We start from the raw sequence: 20,425 nt of genomic DNA, 5'->3' as shown, positions 1-20,425 counted from the left end.
TCATAAAATCCAAGGACTTCATGTCACTTCTATATTGATTATACTCATCCGTGTCAGTCACTTTTTTTTTCTTTTGATGAGTTTTAGTTGTATTGATCAGTGATCTGTTGTTGTTGTTTTGGTTTTTAGGAGCATTAGCAACTAAGGCCATATTGCTCCGGGGATGTGCAGTGGTCATTTCCTGACCTTTCCGCATCCTCTGTATTTGGTGGTCACGGGCTCGAACCCCGGTCTAATCAAGAAGCGTGTGCTATGCACTGCTGCTCCTGCCCACCTGGCTATGGAGGCGCCTATCAGTGATCTGTCTTTATCAACAGTACACTACACTCAGAACAGCATAGTGTACTATCTTTATCAACAGTACACTATGCTATTCTGAGTGGTGCCACATACCAGCAGCTTCTCATATTTAGCAGCACCAAGAAGTGGGCCACCATTGCCTACTTTCCTTCTTAAAATAGCCATCCATTTTAAAAACCATGTTTTTGGCTTGCTTTTGTTCATGAAACTAACATAACTTCACTATTTACAGATCAGAAACATTACTTAAAGCAACATGCCTTCAGATTAACATTCAGCCTGTGCTGAATTAGTCATCTGACTTATCAGTTATTTGGGAAACCAGGGGAAGTATCTTAATTGAAATTATATGTAATATTATTGGTTATTTTGGACAATGCATAATATAAATTGATATTCATTAATATATTAGTTGTCTTATTCCGAGGATTGATTACAAAAAAAATCTGAGCATTTCAACATTATTGTTGTGTGTGTAAGTAAACTTCTTTTTGAATTTCCTATCACATTTTTCTTTTCTTTTCTTTCATAAGTGCAGTGTCTCTTAAGACCAAATCTAGTGTACTTCCCTTCTGGTTGAACCACATGATTTCAGCATACTGTTATCGGCCCAACTGTGATGACCTTAAGCATTGAAATATAATAAATGGAAAGCAAACCATAAAACTCTCTGTGATAAATGCAATTTTGAATAGACCAAGCTAATGAATGTAGTCTTCCTAGGGCGAAAGCAAATTCACTTTGCACTTATGTAGCATACTTCTCATTCTAACGAGCAGTTAAATCCAAATGCAGCATACAATAAATAGATGCTGGAACTGGGAGCATCACAATTAGTCGTCTCTCTATGAAAGACTACTGATTGTGATACTTTGTAATACTCCAATCGTGTTGCATCTCGGGCTCTTTTTGACCAGCTTCCAGTCTATCTGTGATTCTGCAAGCTAGGAATTCAAATAAATTTAGGGCTCAGAATGGACTAGAATGTCCCACTGGTTTCTGTCACTCACATGTATATACAGTCCATTCCAGTTATTTGGGACACATCGGGGCTAGTGCATTTTGGCCCGATTCGATTAAATGGCTGCTCCAGTTATCCGAAGTTTCACGTAAATAGTTAAAAATACAATGTACTCCCCTCCCCTTTACAATTGGTTCACTGTACAATCAAATCACGACGAACTCAACATAGTAAAGTACCATTCACTATATGATGTGCAGTAAGCGCCGGTCATTGTGATCACGTTTGTGAATTGAATTTTAATTCTATTAAACAGTGATTCTAATTAACGAAAATAGGAGGAATATTATCCACAGGCTATAAAAGCACAAATTTACCCTTTATTACCTTACCAATTAAAAAATTAAATGATACGTGAAAATCGGAAAAATGTACGTGATAATCAGAATAATTAATACTACTGTAATATGTACATACTAACTAGTTGATATTTCTGTTCACTGACCTTTGTGGGTGGGGGTTAAAATTTAAAACAGTAAAAAGATAAGCAATCAATAACAAAGAACATGGCACACATAAATCGCAAGTAACATAATACGCGCAGGTGAGAACGGAGTAACGAGTTACAGAGCTTTAAAAATAGGAATGAAGAGAAGATCCGAAAATTAATTTTTTTTTATATGATTGAAGATTTCATGGAAGTGTAAACACATTTCACCATGATAACTCACAGAATTCCAGCTGTCGGTATTATCGCAAATTTAGTAAGATCGAGTTTACTGTCCGTTTATGATAACTTTCACTAACAGAAAAGCCCAATAAACAGGTGGCTGCTAATTGTTTTTATTGTTTTATGGTTGTGACCTCCAGAATTTCGACCGAACCACGTGGTACCGTCGGAGACAATCATAGAGTAATCTCCAGTGCTGCAGTCTCCTGCCCCAATTAAACAGCATGCTGTCCCAATTAAGCGAAGTAAACCCTGGCTATTTTCTCGATCGGTTTCTGTTTTTTAAGATTTGCTCCAAATAAACGGCTGCCTCGATTAACCGGAATCCACTGTACACACATACATACATCAGTACTGCCATGTGTGTAATTGATTATTGAAAATGAGATTTTATTACGGAGTGTTTCATTTCATAAAATTTTCCATTTTGACCCATGGATAAATCATGTTGAGGAGAATTTTTCAGCAAGAAATCGTTTAATTTTGAAGAATGACAGAACACAGTAAAATGGTATTTTATTCTTGACAAATGATGTAGCTGAGTGATTAGGAGCGAGAGCTCCTAATCACTCACTACGTCATTTGAGCTTGAACCCCGGTCCACTCAAAGAGCGAGTGCAATAGCACTCGCTCTTTGAATGGACCGGGGTTCAAGCCCATGACTGCTAAATACGATTAATGTTTGTATTGATGATTTATTGTAAACTCCACTGATCTGGTGGTCATGCCAGAGTATAAACAAGAAAATTTTCTTCAGCAATAAATATGACATAGGTGATATTTATTCTCAAAGAGAAAATTAGTCTGCTATGGTACAGAATTTTGTATACTATCCTTTGCTATAAATGCTTTCATGCATAATACGTTCTATCTCCCCATTGTTTTGAGTAGTGTGTTTTTCCATAAGTGGTTTCTTTTTACTAATGAACTTTTGTAAAACTAGATTTAATACTGCTTTATTTAATTTGTTTTATTTTACTATTATTTCCTCATTTATAAAATAGAAACTGAAGGTTGCAGGAAGAAATTTAGATAAATATAGGAAGAAATTGGCAGAGCTGGTATGTAGTTTTATGGATTTTGAGCTCTTATTAAATGGAATACTCTGTTATAATTTGTGTTTTTTGTTATCGTCTCCTATAATCTGTGTGCTGATTTTACAAGAAAGGGGGATTAAAGTGAATAGAAATGCCTGACCTGCAATGTTTGATCAGCTTCTAAACAATAATTGTACTTAAATATTGCTATTATCAATTCCAACATTAAGGTTATATTTATCACATTCTTTAGGGTACTATAATCAGTGGAATATTTATCTTTCTTGTTTATTCTCAACAACATGTGATGTGTGAAAAAGATATATGCATGATTATTTTTGTTCAAATACATTTTGTTATTTCATAAAACGTATTTGAACAAAAAAAAAAAAAACTTGCAATATCCGCATTGAATATAACCAGGCTTCTTTACTTGATTAATGCATTGTGCTTATGTTGCCTACCAAAAGGTGTTTATTACACATAATAAAAGTTGTTTTAGTTGGAAATTTTCTGAACAAACATCAACTTGGCTGCTTATCACCTCTTGACACAAGGTCACTTATTGAAGCTTCCTGTTGTCTGATGATGGAAACAAATAGTTCTGAAACAATAAGTGCCTTCAAGTTTTTAATGAATAATAGGTTCACCTGCTAGATGTTGTTCAATTAAAAACAATATTAGTTACTTTAGATTAACTTGGTATAATGTGGATAATATCTTGGATAATGTGGTTGTTTCTAAAAACTCCTGCCTGTCACTGTCACAAGGGCAACGTGGTCCCCTAGCACAGCATTTCCTAATTAAATTTAATCATGGAACCCTTTTATATTTTGTAGAACATAACTGAAAACCCCTTAAATATTTTTAGCATAGCACAAAAAATAAATAAATGTGCCACAGGCAAAAACCTTTCTTGGTTCAAGGCCAAATACCTTTAAATTCTTTGTTTATTATTATCAATTTAAAAAAAAATACAAGAAACGTCCGACCATGCGAAATACAGATGCATACACAGAGCATAACGAATCACAACCATTTGGTCGTTGTTTCCTACTATTTACTAGGTAGGTAGGCGCGGTAGTATACAGTCAATGTAATGTGTAGGTTCTGGATTACAATTGCAAAGCAGTTTAGTACACAAGCTGTGCAGTAAAAGCGACCTTACCCAAATATTGTCTCATCTGCCAGATATAAACATACCTACAATATTTTAAACTTTTAATGTGTAAAATTTTTTTAAAATTTTTTATTTTTTCACGGAACCCTTTATTTTACCTCGAGGAACCCCAGGGTTCTGCAGAACACCATTTGGGAAACACTGCCCTAGCAGTATAGACAGAAAATTGGAATGCAGTGTAAGTGTTATTTCTCAAACTATTTCAGTACTTGTATTGAAATAGTGTTCCTCTTTTTTAATTGATTAATGCATTTTATTATAATATAACATAAGGTTGTCACAGACATTCTCTCAGATATGCCAGACAAGCTGTGCTTGCTACCTGGGAGTCTAAAATGCTGATGGAACTGATATCCGGGTGACACTCAAGTCTAGTGAACCTAATTTTGGCGAAGTGCAGACGTCTGTGACATCCAAATCCACTGCTTGCGCCTTCACGATGGTGGGACTGTTAGTAATCCTGGGTATGACCTCCATGCACAAGCACACTTTGGGTGACCACCCAGGTGTGAATCAACGTAAGCAGGGGTAGAGTTGTGTTACCCACACCACATGGAGAAATGTTGCCCCTCTGTGTTACCAGGCAATGCCAGGTGGTAGATAACTCTCGTCAACTGGTGCAATACCACCACGCTACTTATTTGGAGGTTTGAAGTGACAGAATGTTTAGTCTCTGGAGCAAAGTTCCAGGCAACCTTCCCCCATAACTTCCATCATGCAGTATGATTGATGTCTTTTGAGGTTATGATGAACACCGTGGCAACATCCAAACTACCTTACATTTTGAGGGTACAGCTCTAAAATGGTGTTCACAGGCCGGCTGCTAGTTAGTACACTGGACCAAACCTAGTGGTAACTCTGTAGGAGTGTTCCAGATCAGCTAGTGTATAATCTTGCTGCCTCTTACTCTGCCAGATAGTGACTGGAGGGAGTCCAAGTAGTGTGTATGCAGGGGCATTGTCGAGGCCACGTTATATCAAGAATCTGGGTATATTCTGCCAGATAGTGACTGGAGAGAGTCCGAGTAGTGTGTATGCGGGGGGCATTGTCGAGGCCACGTTATATCAAGGATCTGGTTATATTCTTACCATGTATATGCCATATCCAAAAATTTCATTACTTCATACATCATGTCCCCCTCCACTTTTCCTTACTATTGAATACACCATGAATTGTCAAACTAATAGAGTAAGCTTATCTGCGAAAAGATCTAAACCTCCCAAACACTTCCTAGTTCATTTCACAAAATACGTGGTCTCAATTCTAATCTCAACGATGTCCATTTCTATTTTCAGTCTGCTGATGAACCCCATGTACTTTTTCTAACAGAATCTCAGCTATCAGTTGATTCAACTACTGCTTATCTCAGTTGCCCGAATTATTCACCCTATGATTCCTTTCGTGTAAAAGGTGGTATTTGTGCATATGTCTGTTCTGATATTCCCTGTCAGAGATTTGGTAATTTGGAATCTCCTCTTTTCGATCTTCTCTGGCTTAAAATCTCTCTACCTCATTGTGTCAAATTTATCTGTTGTCTCTACCATTCTCTCAACTCCACTAATCACTTGGAGTTCTTTGACTTTCTCTCTTTGCAACTTGACTTTCTCCAGTCCAACTTTCCTAACAGTGAGGTAATTTTCCTTGGTGATGTTAATGTTCACAACTGCAACTGGCTTCCGTTTTCTGGTCACACCGACCCAGCTGGTCGAGATGCTGAGGCTTTTACAATTTTTAATAATAACTTTGCACAGATTGTTCATTTACCTACAAGAATACCGGACAATCCAGCACACTTGATCTTTTTCTCACAAACAACCCTTCCAGGGGCTCACATCTGGTGAGTATGGGCTTGGCACACCCAGGGTGCTGATCTGGATATCATCATTCTTCTCTTTCTTGATGATTCCTTTCTATTTCTCACTGTCAGGGTAACTCAATTTTTTTTTTTTTTGGCCAGTGCAGCATAAGCCTCAAGCTTTCTTGCACCATATGGCTAATAATAATAATAATAAGTACATGGTCGAAGTGAGTGGTTCTTTAGGTACCTCAGATAACAAGTTGGTGATTCTCTCTTCTCCAATGGAGCCTTTATCTCATGGCTATTCCCAACCTCGTGTTGTTTGGCATTACAAGATTGCGAAATGGAATGACCTGCGAGATTTCTTTTCTTCTTTTAATCGGTCGGATTACTGTTTCAAAACTTCTGATGTCAACGTTCAATCAGATCGTGTCAGTGAATTATTCTTGTAGGACTGGAATCCTTTATTCCACACTCCACTTTAAAATCTCATCCTTTATCTAAATTGGTTTTCCAATAAATGTGCTAAGGCTGTTCAGAAGAACGTTGCATATCGTAATTGGCTTGTTTCCAATTCTTCAGTTTCATTTTCTGCCTACACCAAAGTTCGCAGCAATTGTAAAGCGGTCATTAATCAGTCCAAACTAGATTTTGAACAGGCTAAGAGTATAAAACTTGCTTCTTGCCCTAATGGTAGCTGAGCATTCTGGTCTCTTGCCAAAGCTATTGGCTGCAACTTTTGCCCATCTCTGCTCCCACCTCTGTCAAAACCAGATGGTTCTGTTGTCACTTCAGCCAAGGATAAAGCGAACCTGCTAGCATCCCATTTTTCTTCCAGCTCATGTATTAATGATCTTAGTAAAACACCTCCCACCATTCCCTACACGCTTCATTCAATGCCTCCTGCGGTCTTCCGTTAAAAGGATGTCAGAAAGATTTTGAAGAATCTCGATGCCAAGAAAGCTCCAGGTCTTGATCGTATTTCTCCACTTGTTCTCAAAACCTGTACTCCTGAACTTACTCCTGTAATTTCCCACCTTTTTTCCTTATTACAAAGGTGTTTTTCCTTCTGCTTGGAAATTTGCTCGGAGGTAACAAGTCCCTCCCTTCCAATTATCGTCCCATTGCAATTACTTCTACTCTTTCTATAGTAATGGAGAAATCAATTAACCACCAACTCTTAAACTACCTAGAAACCTTCCATCTGATCAACGATCGCCAGTGTGGATTCTGTCAGTGTCAATACACTGGTGATGTTCTGTCTTATGCTACCTATTTATGGACAAATTAAATGGAAAAGTTTGGTGAAACACAAGCAGTTGCTCTTGACATCTCAAAGGCTTTCGATCATGTTTGGCATAAAGGTCTTCTAAACAAGCTTCCATCATATGGTTTTCCAACTGTTTTTTGTAATTGGTTATCCAGTTTTCTCTCCGATCGCTCACTGATGGTGATGGTAGATGGCTCTCTGTCTTCTAACTTCTCCACAATGCTGGTGTCCCCCAAGGATCAGTTCTTTCCCCCAATCTTTTCCTCTTGTATATTAATGATATTCTTCCACTGAATGGAAATCCTATCCATAGTTTTGCTGATGATAGCACATTGCATTCCACTTTCCATTTTGAAAAACCTTGCCCTGCTCAATAAGCTTCAACTTCACGAATATCTGCTACCAATTCCTTAAATGTCGATCTCCAGTGGGGCAATGACAGCTTTGTTGATTTCAATCCTTCTAAAACTCAGTCTTGTCTTATATCTCGCAAAAAAGGATTCTTCTGCACCTATGCTTATCTCTAGTGGCACTCTGATTTCTAGACAAAATGATATAATTTTTTTGGGGATTATCCTGACTTCTAATCACTCTTGGCACAAGCACATTACAAATATTGCTTCCTCTGCATCAAAAAAACTTGGTTTTCTCTTTCACTCTTGGCATTACTTTTCTTCCAAACAGCTGTCACTCTGTACAAATCGCAAATCCGCCATACCGTGGAATATTGTTCTCATATCTGGGGTCGTGCCCCCAAAACCTCTCTCAGGCTTCCAAATGCCATTCAGAAAAGGGCAGTTTGGTTAATTAATGACTCATCTCTAATAGAGTCTCAACTCTCTGTCTGATAGATGTACTTTTCTGCTGCATGCCTTTTCTGCAGATACTTCCATGGGCACTGTTCTTCTGAATTGGCATCTATAATTCCTGCTCTCTCTTTCAAAATTGTCCGAACATGTCCCCCCACCAGCCAACATCCATTTACTGTTCAGCTTCAAACTCACAGAACCAACTTTTCATCTTCCTCGTTTATTCATTCAACTGCCGTTTTGTGGAACAGCCTGCCTTCATACGTATTTCCTGAAAATTAGAGTCTACAGAAGTTCAAGTCTAATGTCAACAAATATCTTCTTTCATCGTATCAACCTCCAACCCAAGCATGGTACTAAGTACTATAGGTTCTAATACCTCTCGAGTTTGGGGTTTTCATTAAAAAAAAAAAAAAAAAATCTTGCCATGTGTACACCACATCCAAAAATTTCATTTCATTACTTCATACAGCATGTCTCCCACACTTTTCTTACTGTTGAATACACCATGATTTGCCAAACTAATAGAATAAACTTATCTGTGAAAAGATCTAAATCTCCTAAACACTTCCTAGTTCATTTCCCAAATATACTCGGTCTCAGTTCTAATCTCAATGATGTCCATTTTCACTGCCAAACCCCATGTACTTTTTCTGAAAGAATCTCAGTTATCAGTTGGTTCAACCCCTGCTCATCTCAGTTGCCCAAATTATTCGCTGTACGATTTCTTTTGCCTCAAAGGTGGTACGTGTGCATATGTCCATGCCAATATTCCCTGTGAGAGACTTGGTAATTTGGAATCTTCTCTGGTTTAAAATTTGTCTAACTAGCGGCTCTCATCTGGTGAGTATTGGTTTGGCATACTCAGTGTCCTGAGCTGGATATCACCATTCTTTATTTTTTTGGTGATTCCCTTCTACTTCTCTTTCTCGGGGTAATTCAGAAATTTTTTTTTTTTTTTTTTTTTTTGGCTGGTGCAGCATAAGCCTCAGGCTTCCTTGCATCATATTGTTAATAATAATAATAACAACAACCTCATTCTGTGAAATTCATCTGTTGTCTCTATCGTTGTCCCAACTCCACTAATCACTTGGAACTCTTTGACTTCCTCTTTTTGAACTTGACTTTCTCCAGTCCAACTTTCCTAACAGTGAGGTAATTTTTCTTAGTGATTTTAATGTTCACAACTCCAGCTGGCTTCCATTTTCTAGTCACACAGACCCAGCTGGTTGAGATGCTGAGGCTTTTGTAATTACTAATGAACTGGCACAGATTATTCATTTATCTACCAGAATACTGGACGATCCTAACAATACAGCCAATACACTTGATCTTTTTCTCACAAACAAAGTACCCGTTCAAAGTGGGTGGTCCTTTTGGCACCTCAGATCATAAATTTCTGATTGTCTCTTCTCCAATGGAGCCTTTATCTCATTGCTATTCCTAACCTTATGTTGTTTGGCATTACAAGAATGCAAAATGGCATTGACCTGCGAGATTTATTTTCTTCTTTTCCTACTTCGGATTACTGTTTCAAAACTTCCAATGTCAACTTTTGCTCAGATTGTGTCAGTGAAATTATTCTTGTAGGAATGGAATCCTATATTCTACACTCCACCTAAAAATCTTATTCTTTATATAAAACTAAATGTGCTAAGGCTGTTCAAGAGAAGAATGTTACATATCGTAATTGGCTTGTTTCCAATTCTTCAATTTCATTTTCTGCCCACACCAGAGCTAACAACAATTATAAAGCAGTTATTATTCAGTCAGAACTAGTTTTTGAACAGGCTAAGAGTAGAAAACTTGCTTCTTACCCTAATGGTAACGGAGCATTCTGGTCTCTTGACAAAGCTATTGGCTGCAACTTTTGCCAATCTTTTCTCAACCTCTGTCTAAACCAAATGGCTCTATTGTCACTTCAACCAAGGATAAAGCTGACCTTCTAGCATCTCATTTTTCTTCCAACTCATGTATTAATGATCTTGGTAAAACACCTCCCACCATTCCCAGCACACTCCATTCAATGCCTCCTGTGGTCTTCCGTCAGAAGGATTTAGACGAATCTTGATTGCAAGAAAGCTCCAGGTCCTGATGGTATTTCTCCACTTTTTCTCAAAAGCTGCACTCCATAACTTACTCCTGCTCTTTGCTGCCTTTTTTCCACTTCCTTATTCCAAAGGTGTTTTTCCTTCTGCTTGGAAATTTGCTCATATCCAGCCAGTTTCTAAAAAGGGTGACAAATCCTTCCCATCGAATTATCGTTCCATTGCAATTACTTCTACTCTTTTGAAAGTAATGGAGAAATCAATTAACCACCAATTAAACTATCTAGAAACCTTCCGTTTGATCAACGATCATCAGGGTCGATCTGACAGAATCCATGCTATTCTGGCTTATGTAACCATTTATGGACAAATTCAATGGAAAGGTTTGGTGAAACACAAGCAGTTACTCGTGTCACATCAAAGGTTTTCAATTGTGTTTGGCTTAAAGGTCTTCTAAACAAGCTTACATCTTATGGTTTGCCAACTGTTTTTTGTAATTGGTTATCCAGTTTTCTCTCTGACAGCTCACTGAGGGTGATGGTAAATGGCTGTCTATCTTCTAACTTCTCCACTAATGCTGGTGTCCCCCAAGGTTCAGTTCTTTCCCCCACTCTTTTCCTCCTGTATATTAATGACCTTGTACCATTGACTGAAATCCTATCCATAGTTTTCCTGATGATAGCACATTGCATTCCTCTTTCCAGTTTGAGAAACATTGCCCTGCTCAATCAGCTTCAACTTCTCGAATATTCGCTACCAATTCCTTTAATGCCGATCTCCAGGTAATTCTCCAGTGGGGCAAAGACAACTTAGTTGATTTCAATTCTTCTAAAACTCAATCCTGTCTTATATCTCACAAAAAAGGATTCTTCTGCTGCTATGCTTATCTTTGGGGATTACCCTGACTTCTAATCTCTCTTGGCACAAGCACATTACAAATATTGGTTCCTCTGAATCTAGAAAACTTGGGTTTCTTTTTCGCTCTTGTTATTACTTTTCTTCCAAACAACTGTTTACTCTGTACAAATCACAAATTTGTCCTACCATAGAATATTGTTCCCACATCTGGGGTGGAACCCCCAAAACCTCTCTCAGGCTTCTAAATTCCATTCAGAAGAGGGTAGTTAGGTTAATTAATGGCTCATCCCTAACAGAGTCTCTCTCTCTCCACTCTCCACCCCATAGACATTCTGTTTCTGTTGCATACCTATCTTTTCTACAGATACTTCCATGGGCACTGTTCTTCTGAAGGCTTCTATAATACACACAACTGTTTCTTGGCATAACAAACAACCAAAAGAATTGCAACAAATTGTTTTTTAAAACCAAAAACATTGTACTTCCTTTCTACAATGTGTATTGCATCTATTAACATAAAATCAACAAAATGCATCTATTCTAAGCCACACTGGAAACAGAAATAAGTAGTGTAAAATTGATGACACCAACAGTGCGCATTTGATAAAAGTAAAGTTTGCTTTTATTGTAATTGTGTTTAGGGAACAATATGATACAGCACGTTTTCTAGATGTATACCAATGAGCCAAAACATTATGACCACCTACCTGATATGATGTTGGTTCTCCATGTGCAGCCAAAACAGCTCGTACTCGGCGAGGCATGAATGTTACAAGATTTCTAAATGTGTCTTGTGGCATCTGGTACCATCACGTAGCCAGCAAGTCCTTTAACCCCTATGAGGCGCCTCCGTAGCCAGGTGGGCAGGAGCAGCAGTGCGTAGCACATGCTTATGGATTACACCAGGGTTCGAGCCCATCACCACCAAATACGGAGGATGCGGAAAGGTCAGGGAATGACCACCACATATCCTGGAGCAATATGGCCTTAGTTGCTAATGCTCCTAAAAACCAAACAACAAACATAACAAATCTTTAACTCCTATAAGGTCTGTAGTTGAGACTGCATATCGGAGTTGCAGTTCCAACACAAACCACAGATGCTCGATGGGATTGATGTTTGAGGAATTTGGAGGCCAGGGCAATACCTGGAAGTCTTCCTCATGTCTTCCGCGAACCAGTCTTGAACAATTCAGGCAGTGTGGCATGGAGCATTATCCTGCTGAAAGACAGTACTGCCAGAGGGGAAGACCGCTGCCATGAAAGGGTGTACCTCGTTAGTAATGATGTTTAGGTAGGTGGTAGACGTCAGAGTGCCCGACACATGGATGACTGGACCCAGGGTATCCCAGCAGAACATTGCCCAAAGCATGACACCACCCCCCCACTGGCTTGTTTTCGTCCCACAGTGCATCCAGGTGCCATCACTTCCCCAGGTAAATGATGCACACGTATCCGGCCATCCACATGGTGCAACAGGGCAAAGATGATTCATTGGACCAGATGACCTTCTTCCGATCACTGAAGGTGCAGTTTCAATGCTCGCGTGCTGATTGTAGGTGCTGTTGCTGGTGAACCATGGTTAGCATGGACACTTGGAGCAGCCTACGGCTACTCAGCCCCATTTTCAGCAGGGTTCGATGTACTGTGTGTTGTGACAAATTACTCCCATCACCAGCATTCCAGTTATCGGCAAGTTGCATCACAGTCACCCCTCTGTTGCCATGTACCATCCGGGAGAGTCTTTGCTCACCTCGAGCATCGATGAGCCGTGGTGGTCCAACACCTTGTGGGTTCCCCCTCTTCGGACCACTTTCGGTAGGTACTAACCATGGCAGACCATGAGTACCCCACTAGCCGTGCTATTTTGGATATGCATACTCTGACCCAGTCGTCTGGCCATTACAATTTGGTCTTTGTCAAACTTGCTTTAGTCTGCTGTCTTTCCCATCTGAAGAACAAGAGTAAAACTGATTAACGGAGCTCAATATCAGGTGTTTTTAATACCTTGTCTTGATCCGCGCACATGGCGTATTTCACCTGCAGTTGCTTCATTTGTATAATGACTCGCTGGTCATAATGTTTTGGCTCATCGGTGTATAGCATTATCAAGGGCACATGATGCATGAAAGAAGCTTATATAGCATCAGGCAAAAAAAAAAAAAAAAAAATACAATCACACGCCCCTTCTCATTTCACCCATCCACTCGCTCCAAATGTTTGTCTAGTTCTGCCTTGAATCTGTTTAAGCTATCAACTTCTACAACGACAGATGAAAGTTTGTTCCAGCAATCAACCACCCGCTGGCTGAAGGCAAACTTCTGCACATCTATCCTACAACTGTCTTTCCTCAATTTGAATTTATGCCCTCTCAGGTGATTATTCTGAGCAAGAGGAAGAATCCCATCAGCATTGAGCATGCTCAAACCATTCAAGGCTTTATACACCTCTATCAGATCACCTTGCCGGTGTCTAGTCTCTAGACACTGTAATTTGCAAAACTTAAGCCTTTCTTCATAAGAGCAACCCTTTGTTTCATTCACTAATCTTGTTGCCCTTCTCTGTACTCATTCAAACAGCTCTACACCCTTCTTAAAATGAGGCCTCCAGACCTCTATTCAGTACTCAAGGTGTGGCTGACCATTGCCTTATATAAGGGAATAACCACCTCCTTGTCCCTGCTAGAAAATTTCCTGTATATCATTGACAAGACACCATGAGCTACTCTTGCAGACTGTCTGCTGCACTGCTCAGAAAACTTTATATCTACCTGCACAGTTACCCCTAGATCCTTTTCACTCTCTACCACTGTCAGTGTAGTACCATACAGTTGATACATTACTCTGGGCAGTGGCAGACTTGTCAGGGTGTCAGCTTGCCTGATGGCAAGTGGGCCCCTTGCATTAACATTAGACAATATGATAAAAATGTGAATGACCTTTTAGTAGCTTGAAAATATAATAGAAGTTCCGATATTATTACTCTATGCAACTAAAATTTACGTCGTATTACTATTTTAATAAAAAAAAGTTTAATAAAATCATTTTCGAGGATACTTTATATTTAAGAATATAGTAAATAACTCTGAAAAGATTATTCTGATTTGGGTTATGTGAGGCCGACACATACGTTATATAGGCTCAGGTCTTTACTATTGCGATGCACAATGAAGCTTAGCTGGGAATCCCAGCCTGGGATCATGATGTGCAACTGGAGTCAACTTTGTATCAAGCTATTGCATACATTGCAAAGACAGCAAATATTTTTCATTGTGTCGGCCTGAGTGTGCTTCATCAGCTCTTCACCTCGTGCTTGCTGTGTTTTATGTGTTTTATAAAAGGTATGTATTTAATTAATATTTTTTATATACTGTGGTCCTATGCCCTTTAATTTAAATATAATGTATTTTATTTCATTGTATAAAATTAGTATAAAAATACTAGGTAGTAAATATAGTTAAGCTGCAGTCTCAAATAATAATATATACCGTATATATTATATATTGCATTATGCATATATAATATATGCATAATGCAAGTTCAGTAAATAATGATACCTTTTATTTACTCTACAGTTAAAATTACTGTGATTGTTAAAATTGTTGTTAATAATAGATGCATCTATAAAATATATTTCCATTGATGTGTTCTTGCGTTGAGGTCCATTATGTTTCTAGCAGAAATACATAATATTCCTCGCTAGCATACTGTAGAAATTTTCTACAATACGCTACAACAGTTTACAAACAAAATGCAAAATACAGCACAATAATAATAACAACTTATTATTATCAAATTCAAACGTACAAATAGCCAACTTATGGCAAATGTTGGATTCAACATTTAATTGTAAATGTTCATTTTTCCCAATGTGGACTATTTTTAATTAAGTTTTAATTTCAGGAATATTACCCCTACCAGCATGGAAAAGAAAAAGCATAAATCTGGATCACTGAAATGCAAAGAGCGACAAGAAGCAGAAAGGCAGGAATTAGCCAAGCAATGCAGGTTTATTACATATTTTATAATATGACAACCCCCATCCACATCAATGTACAGTTCTGCAACAAATAATCAAGAAGCAAGAAACAATACTCATGGTGATGATGCAATGACTTGTGAGTTACAAGAACAGAAAAGAGCTACTTTGAATATAGAGACAAATACAATAGCATCCTTTACTCACCAACCGAGGCCCAGTACTTCTGGCTTTATTGTTCTGGTATCTGTACTACCTGTAGTTGCAACATCTGAACACATAGCTTCAACTAGTTACAGGGAATCAGATATACCTTCAGGCATAAATGATTTGGTTTCTGAAGCACAACCTATAAATGAACCTACACAAGAAAATGAAAGATCAACTGCTGGAATCTTCCAATATCCATCACGAGCAAATCTGAAACGGTTTTTTGCTGAACATCCATTTCAGCCACTTGATGATCTGCCATTTGATGCCTGTTTGTATGAGAGGAAAATTATGAATGACTCAGTCCCAAGAAAATGGCTAATATATAACAAAGAAAATAGGCTTATATTGTTCATACTGCCTGGCCTTTGAGTCTCCCAACAGTTGTAATCCATCACCATTTGTACTTGGCTTTAGTGACTACAGGTGTATTAGCCAGAGCTTGGCTTTACACAAATCGACAACAACACATGTTAAAAGAGTTCAGCAATTTATCAGTGTGGTTAATGATGGCACCTTAGATAATTTTTTTGCATCTTCATTAATTAAAAAGAAAAAAAGTGTTGAAGCAGAGGAGTACTATCATGAGGATTATAGACATCATAAAGATGTTAGGCAAGCAATCACTTCCTTTTCGAGGTCACAGAAATGAATCGGCCTACACTCTCGATAATGAGATTCTGAATCATGGCATTTTTTTAGCTACAGTACAATTGATGGCAAAATATGACCCCATTATGGCAGCTCACATTTCTGCAGTACAAAACAAGTCTACACAAAGAATCAAACAAATAGAACAACAAGAAAAGGCCCAAAGTAAAGGCCGTGGTGGACTTGTTACATACCTGAGTAAAACAACTGTTAACATGTTAATCCAAATTATGAAGAATAGGATGCAAGAAAGAATTAGTCATGAAGTTTCTCAAGCAAAATATTATTCTATTCAAGTTGATTCAACACAAGATAATTCATCCATCAATCAATTTAACATTATTATTCGGTATGTGCTTAAAGGGGGTGAGCGACTACTTTCATTTGTGCCAAGTAATGATGGTACAGGAGAGGACCTTTTTGATCTATTGACTGAAACATTACAACATCTTAAAATTGATTCGAAAAATGTTTATCTAATAGTACAGATGGAGCTGCAAGCTACCATGGCCAGTATAATGATTTACAAAGTAAAATTACTGATGTGGCTGATCAACATGTTCATATATGGTGCTATGCCCATGTCTTGAATTTGGTGATAACTGAAACAACAAAATGTTGTGTGCCTGCAGTTTCTTTTTTCAGTTTGCTCCAGAATTTAGCAACTTTTATGAAAACATCATACAAGAGAATGGCTGTATGGATAGAAGTTGGAAAACATCTAGGACAAGAAAAAATGAAACGATTAAAGCTACTTGGTGATACAGGATGGTCGGGAAAATCCAATGCAGCAACAACTATATTTGGATGTTTCGATGATGCCACTGTGAGTACTTTTGTATTTCTATTGACATGCTTATCAATGATACAAGATTCAGGCAAGTTTGATGCAAAATCAAAACAAGAAGCAAATGTTTTACTTAAGTCTTGTAAAGTTTGAAACAATATTGACAGCATTTACTTACTTGTATATATTTGAAACTACAGCCCCGTTATCAAGTTATTTACAGACAAGTGGTTTAGGTATGTTTACTGAATGGAGTTTAGTATATTCAGCTACAACAAAATTGAAGGAACAGACAAGAACATTTGATAACGTTCACAGCAAGGCATTGGAATTTGTAAATAAATGTAATGACAAGATTTCGCAGTTGAATTTGGATGAAAATCAAACATTAGAAATTCGCGCTTTGGAAACAGCATTGCCAGTTAAGAGGCAGAGGAAGAAGAAAAGAATGGCAGATGAGCTTATAGATGATGAAGGAAATTCCTCAGATTCTCTAGCCAATTTTCGAGTAAACGTGTTTAACCTAATAGTGGAACGCATTGTCCATTCACTAGATTCACGCTTTGTACAACACAAAAAGTTGTATAAAGATTTATTCTGCTTGGACCCAGCAGAGTTTAAAACTATTTCAGAGAAGGGCCTTGAAGATGAAGCATTGGAAGGTATTATTAATCTGTCTCCACAAATCAACAAAGATCAAGTAATATTGGAATTGTTTTCTTTTGCTTCGAACTTTGATGTATTAAAGCTATTGCTTAATGATGGTGAGAATATGGATTCCAGTTGCAACAAGTGTACAATTTGTAGCGCTTGCCCATTGTGTGTACTAAAAATTCTGGCATCCAACAGACTTCATGATGAGGCATATGATAACCTTTATGAATGTGATAGTGTGCAGATGACTTTATATGATATAAAGTCATCTGCACACTATCACTTACTCAAGTCCAATGTGAGAGAACATTTTCAAACCTAAGGATCATAAAGACAAGGCTAAGAAATTCACTGTCTGAAGAGAACTTGGAATCAACATGTTGCTATCTATTGAAAAGAAATTGTTAGATGAATTAGATGCAGAAGCAATTACTCACAGATTTGCACCATCTAGTGAATTCAAATGACTGCTCTTAATATAGTGACTCCATGAAATATGCTTTTGACCTACTTGTTAATGTGTAAAATGTTCAGTACAAGCAAACTATTTAAAAATATCCACCATTTATTTAAAATTAAAAAAATAATAATAATTTAACAATTCAATTATAACAATCTGTATTTACATTTAGTATCTACAGTATACTGCCAGTAATATGTAAAATATATTTACATTGTAATTACTAAAAAATATACATTTATTTCGCAAAAATTTTAATTGTACCTTTTTTCCAGTTATGTATTTTTTGAAAATTTTATTTAGTTATAAAAATTAAATGATAGCCTTATAGTTGTGGGTGGGCCCCCTTTGTCTCCTGGCAACCAATATTTTTAGGCCCAGTCCACCACTGACTCTGTAGTTACTGCTTCCCATATGCAGTACTTTACATTTGTCAATGTTAAACTTCAGTTGCCACTTCTCAGCCCATCTGCTCAACTTTTCTAGATCCTGTTGCAGCAGCGTACTGTTAGATCCTGTTGCAGCAGCGTACTGTCATTAGTGTCATAAACAACCCTGCCGACCTTCATATTGTCTGCAAACTTGGACATTAAGTCTGATATACCATCATTAATGAATACAAAAATCAACAATGGACCCGATACTGAACCCTGGGGGACTTCACTAATAACATTATTACCACTTCTTCTACCACTTAACCATCCCTTTATCCATAGCAGCAATTTCCCTCCATTGCCATACTGCTCCAATTTGTGCAGAAGTCTTCCATGTGCAACAGTATCAAAAGCCTTTCTAAGATCCAAATATATGATATCAAAATTATTCTTTGCATCCAGTTCCTTTGTGACTACATCATAGTATCCAATCAAATTGGTCAGACATGGTTTCCCCATGCTGTGTCCGAGCTATAACTGAAGTCTTGTCTAGATGATCCTGCAATGCTTTTTTAACCAGTGCCTCCATTAATTTCCCTGGAACAGAATTTAAACTAACAGGTCTGTAATTACCTCTGTCTTCCTTTGATCCTCCTTTGTGGATTGGGGTCACATTTGCACATTTTCAGTCCATGGGTACCTCCCTTGAGTACAAGGAAGCTCTCATAATTATAGCTAAGGGTTTGCTTACTTCCTTTGCTGCCTCCTTTAATATAACTGGATAGATTCCATCCAACCCAGATGCCTTTCTTATGTTTATCTTTAACAATTTCTCCTCCATTTTACTCTCAGTTATTACCAGATTATCTGGCTTACTGCCAGAGTTTAATACACCTCTGGCATTCTCCTCCCTGAATAACTCCTCATGTGTGAATGTAGATGCAAAATATTCATTTAGTTTGTTAGCTACCTGAGCAGGATCATCAACAGTTGAACCATCGATATCAAGTGGACCAATCTGATTCATCCCCTTCCTTCTAGAGTTTACATAAGTAAAGAACTCTTTGCTGTTTTTCTTTGCATCCTTTGCCAATGATTTCTCGTAATCTGCTTTTGCCTGCCTGACCTCCTTTGTGACTTGGTTACAGACCAGCTTATATCTATCATAAGCGTCTGTGTCACCTGTCTAATTAGTTCATCTGACTTCCACTTAGGGCTAAACCCTGAACAATATTTCTTAGTTGGTATTGAAAAGCCTAGTAGCTTCCAAGATTAATTCTTTGAATGCTTCCCATTTTGAATTTGCTGTTGATAACATCATCAGAATTTAAATACTGTCTCAGACTACTGTAGTCATCTTTACGAAAGCAAAAACCCTTCCCTTTACCCCTGATGATAGTTACCTCTTTGAGTAAATCCCACTTCAGCACACTGTAATCACTGTCCCCTAGTGGTTCCTTTATCTGCAGATTCTTAATGCATCAAGAATCACTACTGATAATCAGAACAAGAATATTATCCCCTCTAGTTGCTTCCCGAACATGCTGCTGTAGAAAACAATCATCCAGTAAATCCGCAAAAGCCATGCTAGTGTGTGAGCAACCAACCCACAAATTCCAGTCAATCTCTGGCAAATTAAAATCCCTCAGAAAACTTGGCCCACTCTATTTCTCTGCACAATTGCTCATTATACTCATCAGATTCATTAGGCATATAGCACACGCCTACTCTAATTTTTCCTTTCCCAGTGCTTATGTCACACCAAATATTATATTTGATCTAACGAAATTTCAAGAAAATATTTGTATTGATAGCTGTGTTTTTAAACTTTGAAAACTGCTGTCTTCACATGGACATTTGTAAAATCAAGCAACACTAATCCTTTTTTGCGTGGAAAGTAATCCATTTCAGTGTGGGTAGTGCAGAATGTTTTCTGGCACCTCCATAGCCAGGTGAGTAGGAGCAGTAGTACGTAGCACACACTTCTTGATTAGACTGGGGTTCGAGCCCGTGACCACCAAAAACGGAGGATGTGGAAGGTCAGGGAATGACCACTGCATATCCCCAGCCCGGATAAAGGGTGAGGGTTGACGTCAGAAAGGGCATCCGGCCGCAAAAATTTCATGCCACAACAATAAAAAACGCTGACCCTATATATAATGGGAAAAAGCGAGGACCAAAAAAAAAGTGCAGAATGTTTTCTGATTCAAAAGGATGGAAAGTACTTGTCAATATTCCATCTGGAAATAATGTCAATTGGTGGGAAGCCAGTAACAATAGGTGTTTTATTCTGAGAAGTCCTGTGCAGTAAAATCAAACAG

The 20,425-nt window shown here is 37.9% G+C and overlaps 1 protein-coding gene across 1 annotated transcript in view; it reads left to right on the top strand.

Annotated features, from left to right (window-relative positions):
• Window positions 1-20,425, top strand: part of RhoGAP1A (Rho GTPase activating protein at 1A) — a 465,208-nt gene that overhangs the window by 215,478 nt on the left and 229,305 nt on the right. The window contains exon 12 of the mRNA XM_090368823.1: window positions 2,996-3,052. Within this exon, the coding sequence (XP_090224949.1) occupies window positions 2,996-3,052 (57 nt within the window). The remainder of the gene's footprint in view (window positions 1-2,995; window positions 3,053-20,425) is intronic.

Source organism: Mastigoproctus giganteus, chromosome 1 (assembly GCF_048544385.1).
Source record: "Mastigoproctus giganteus isolate SK-2022 chromosome 1, ASM4854438v1, whole genome shotgun sequence".
NCBI lineage: Eukaryota > Metazoa > Arthropoda > Arachnida > Uropygi > Thelyphonidae > Mastigoproctus > Mastigoproctus giganteus.
Note: the sequence above shows the minus strand (reverse complement) of the source record. Positions and strands in the feature narration are given on the sequence as shown.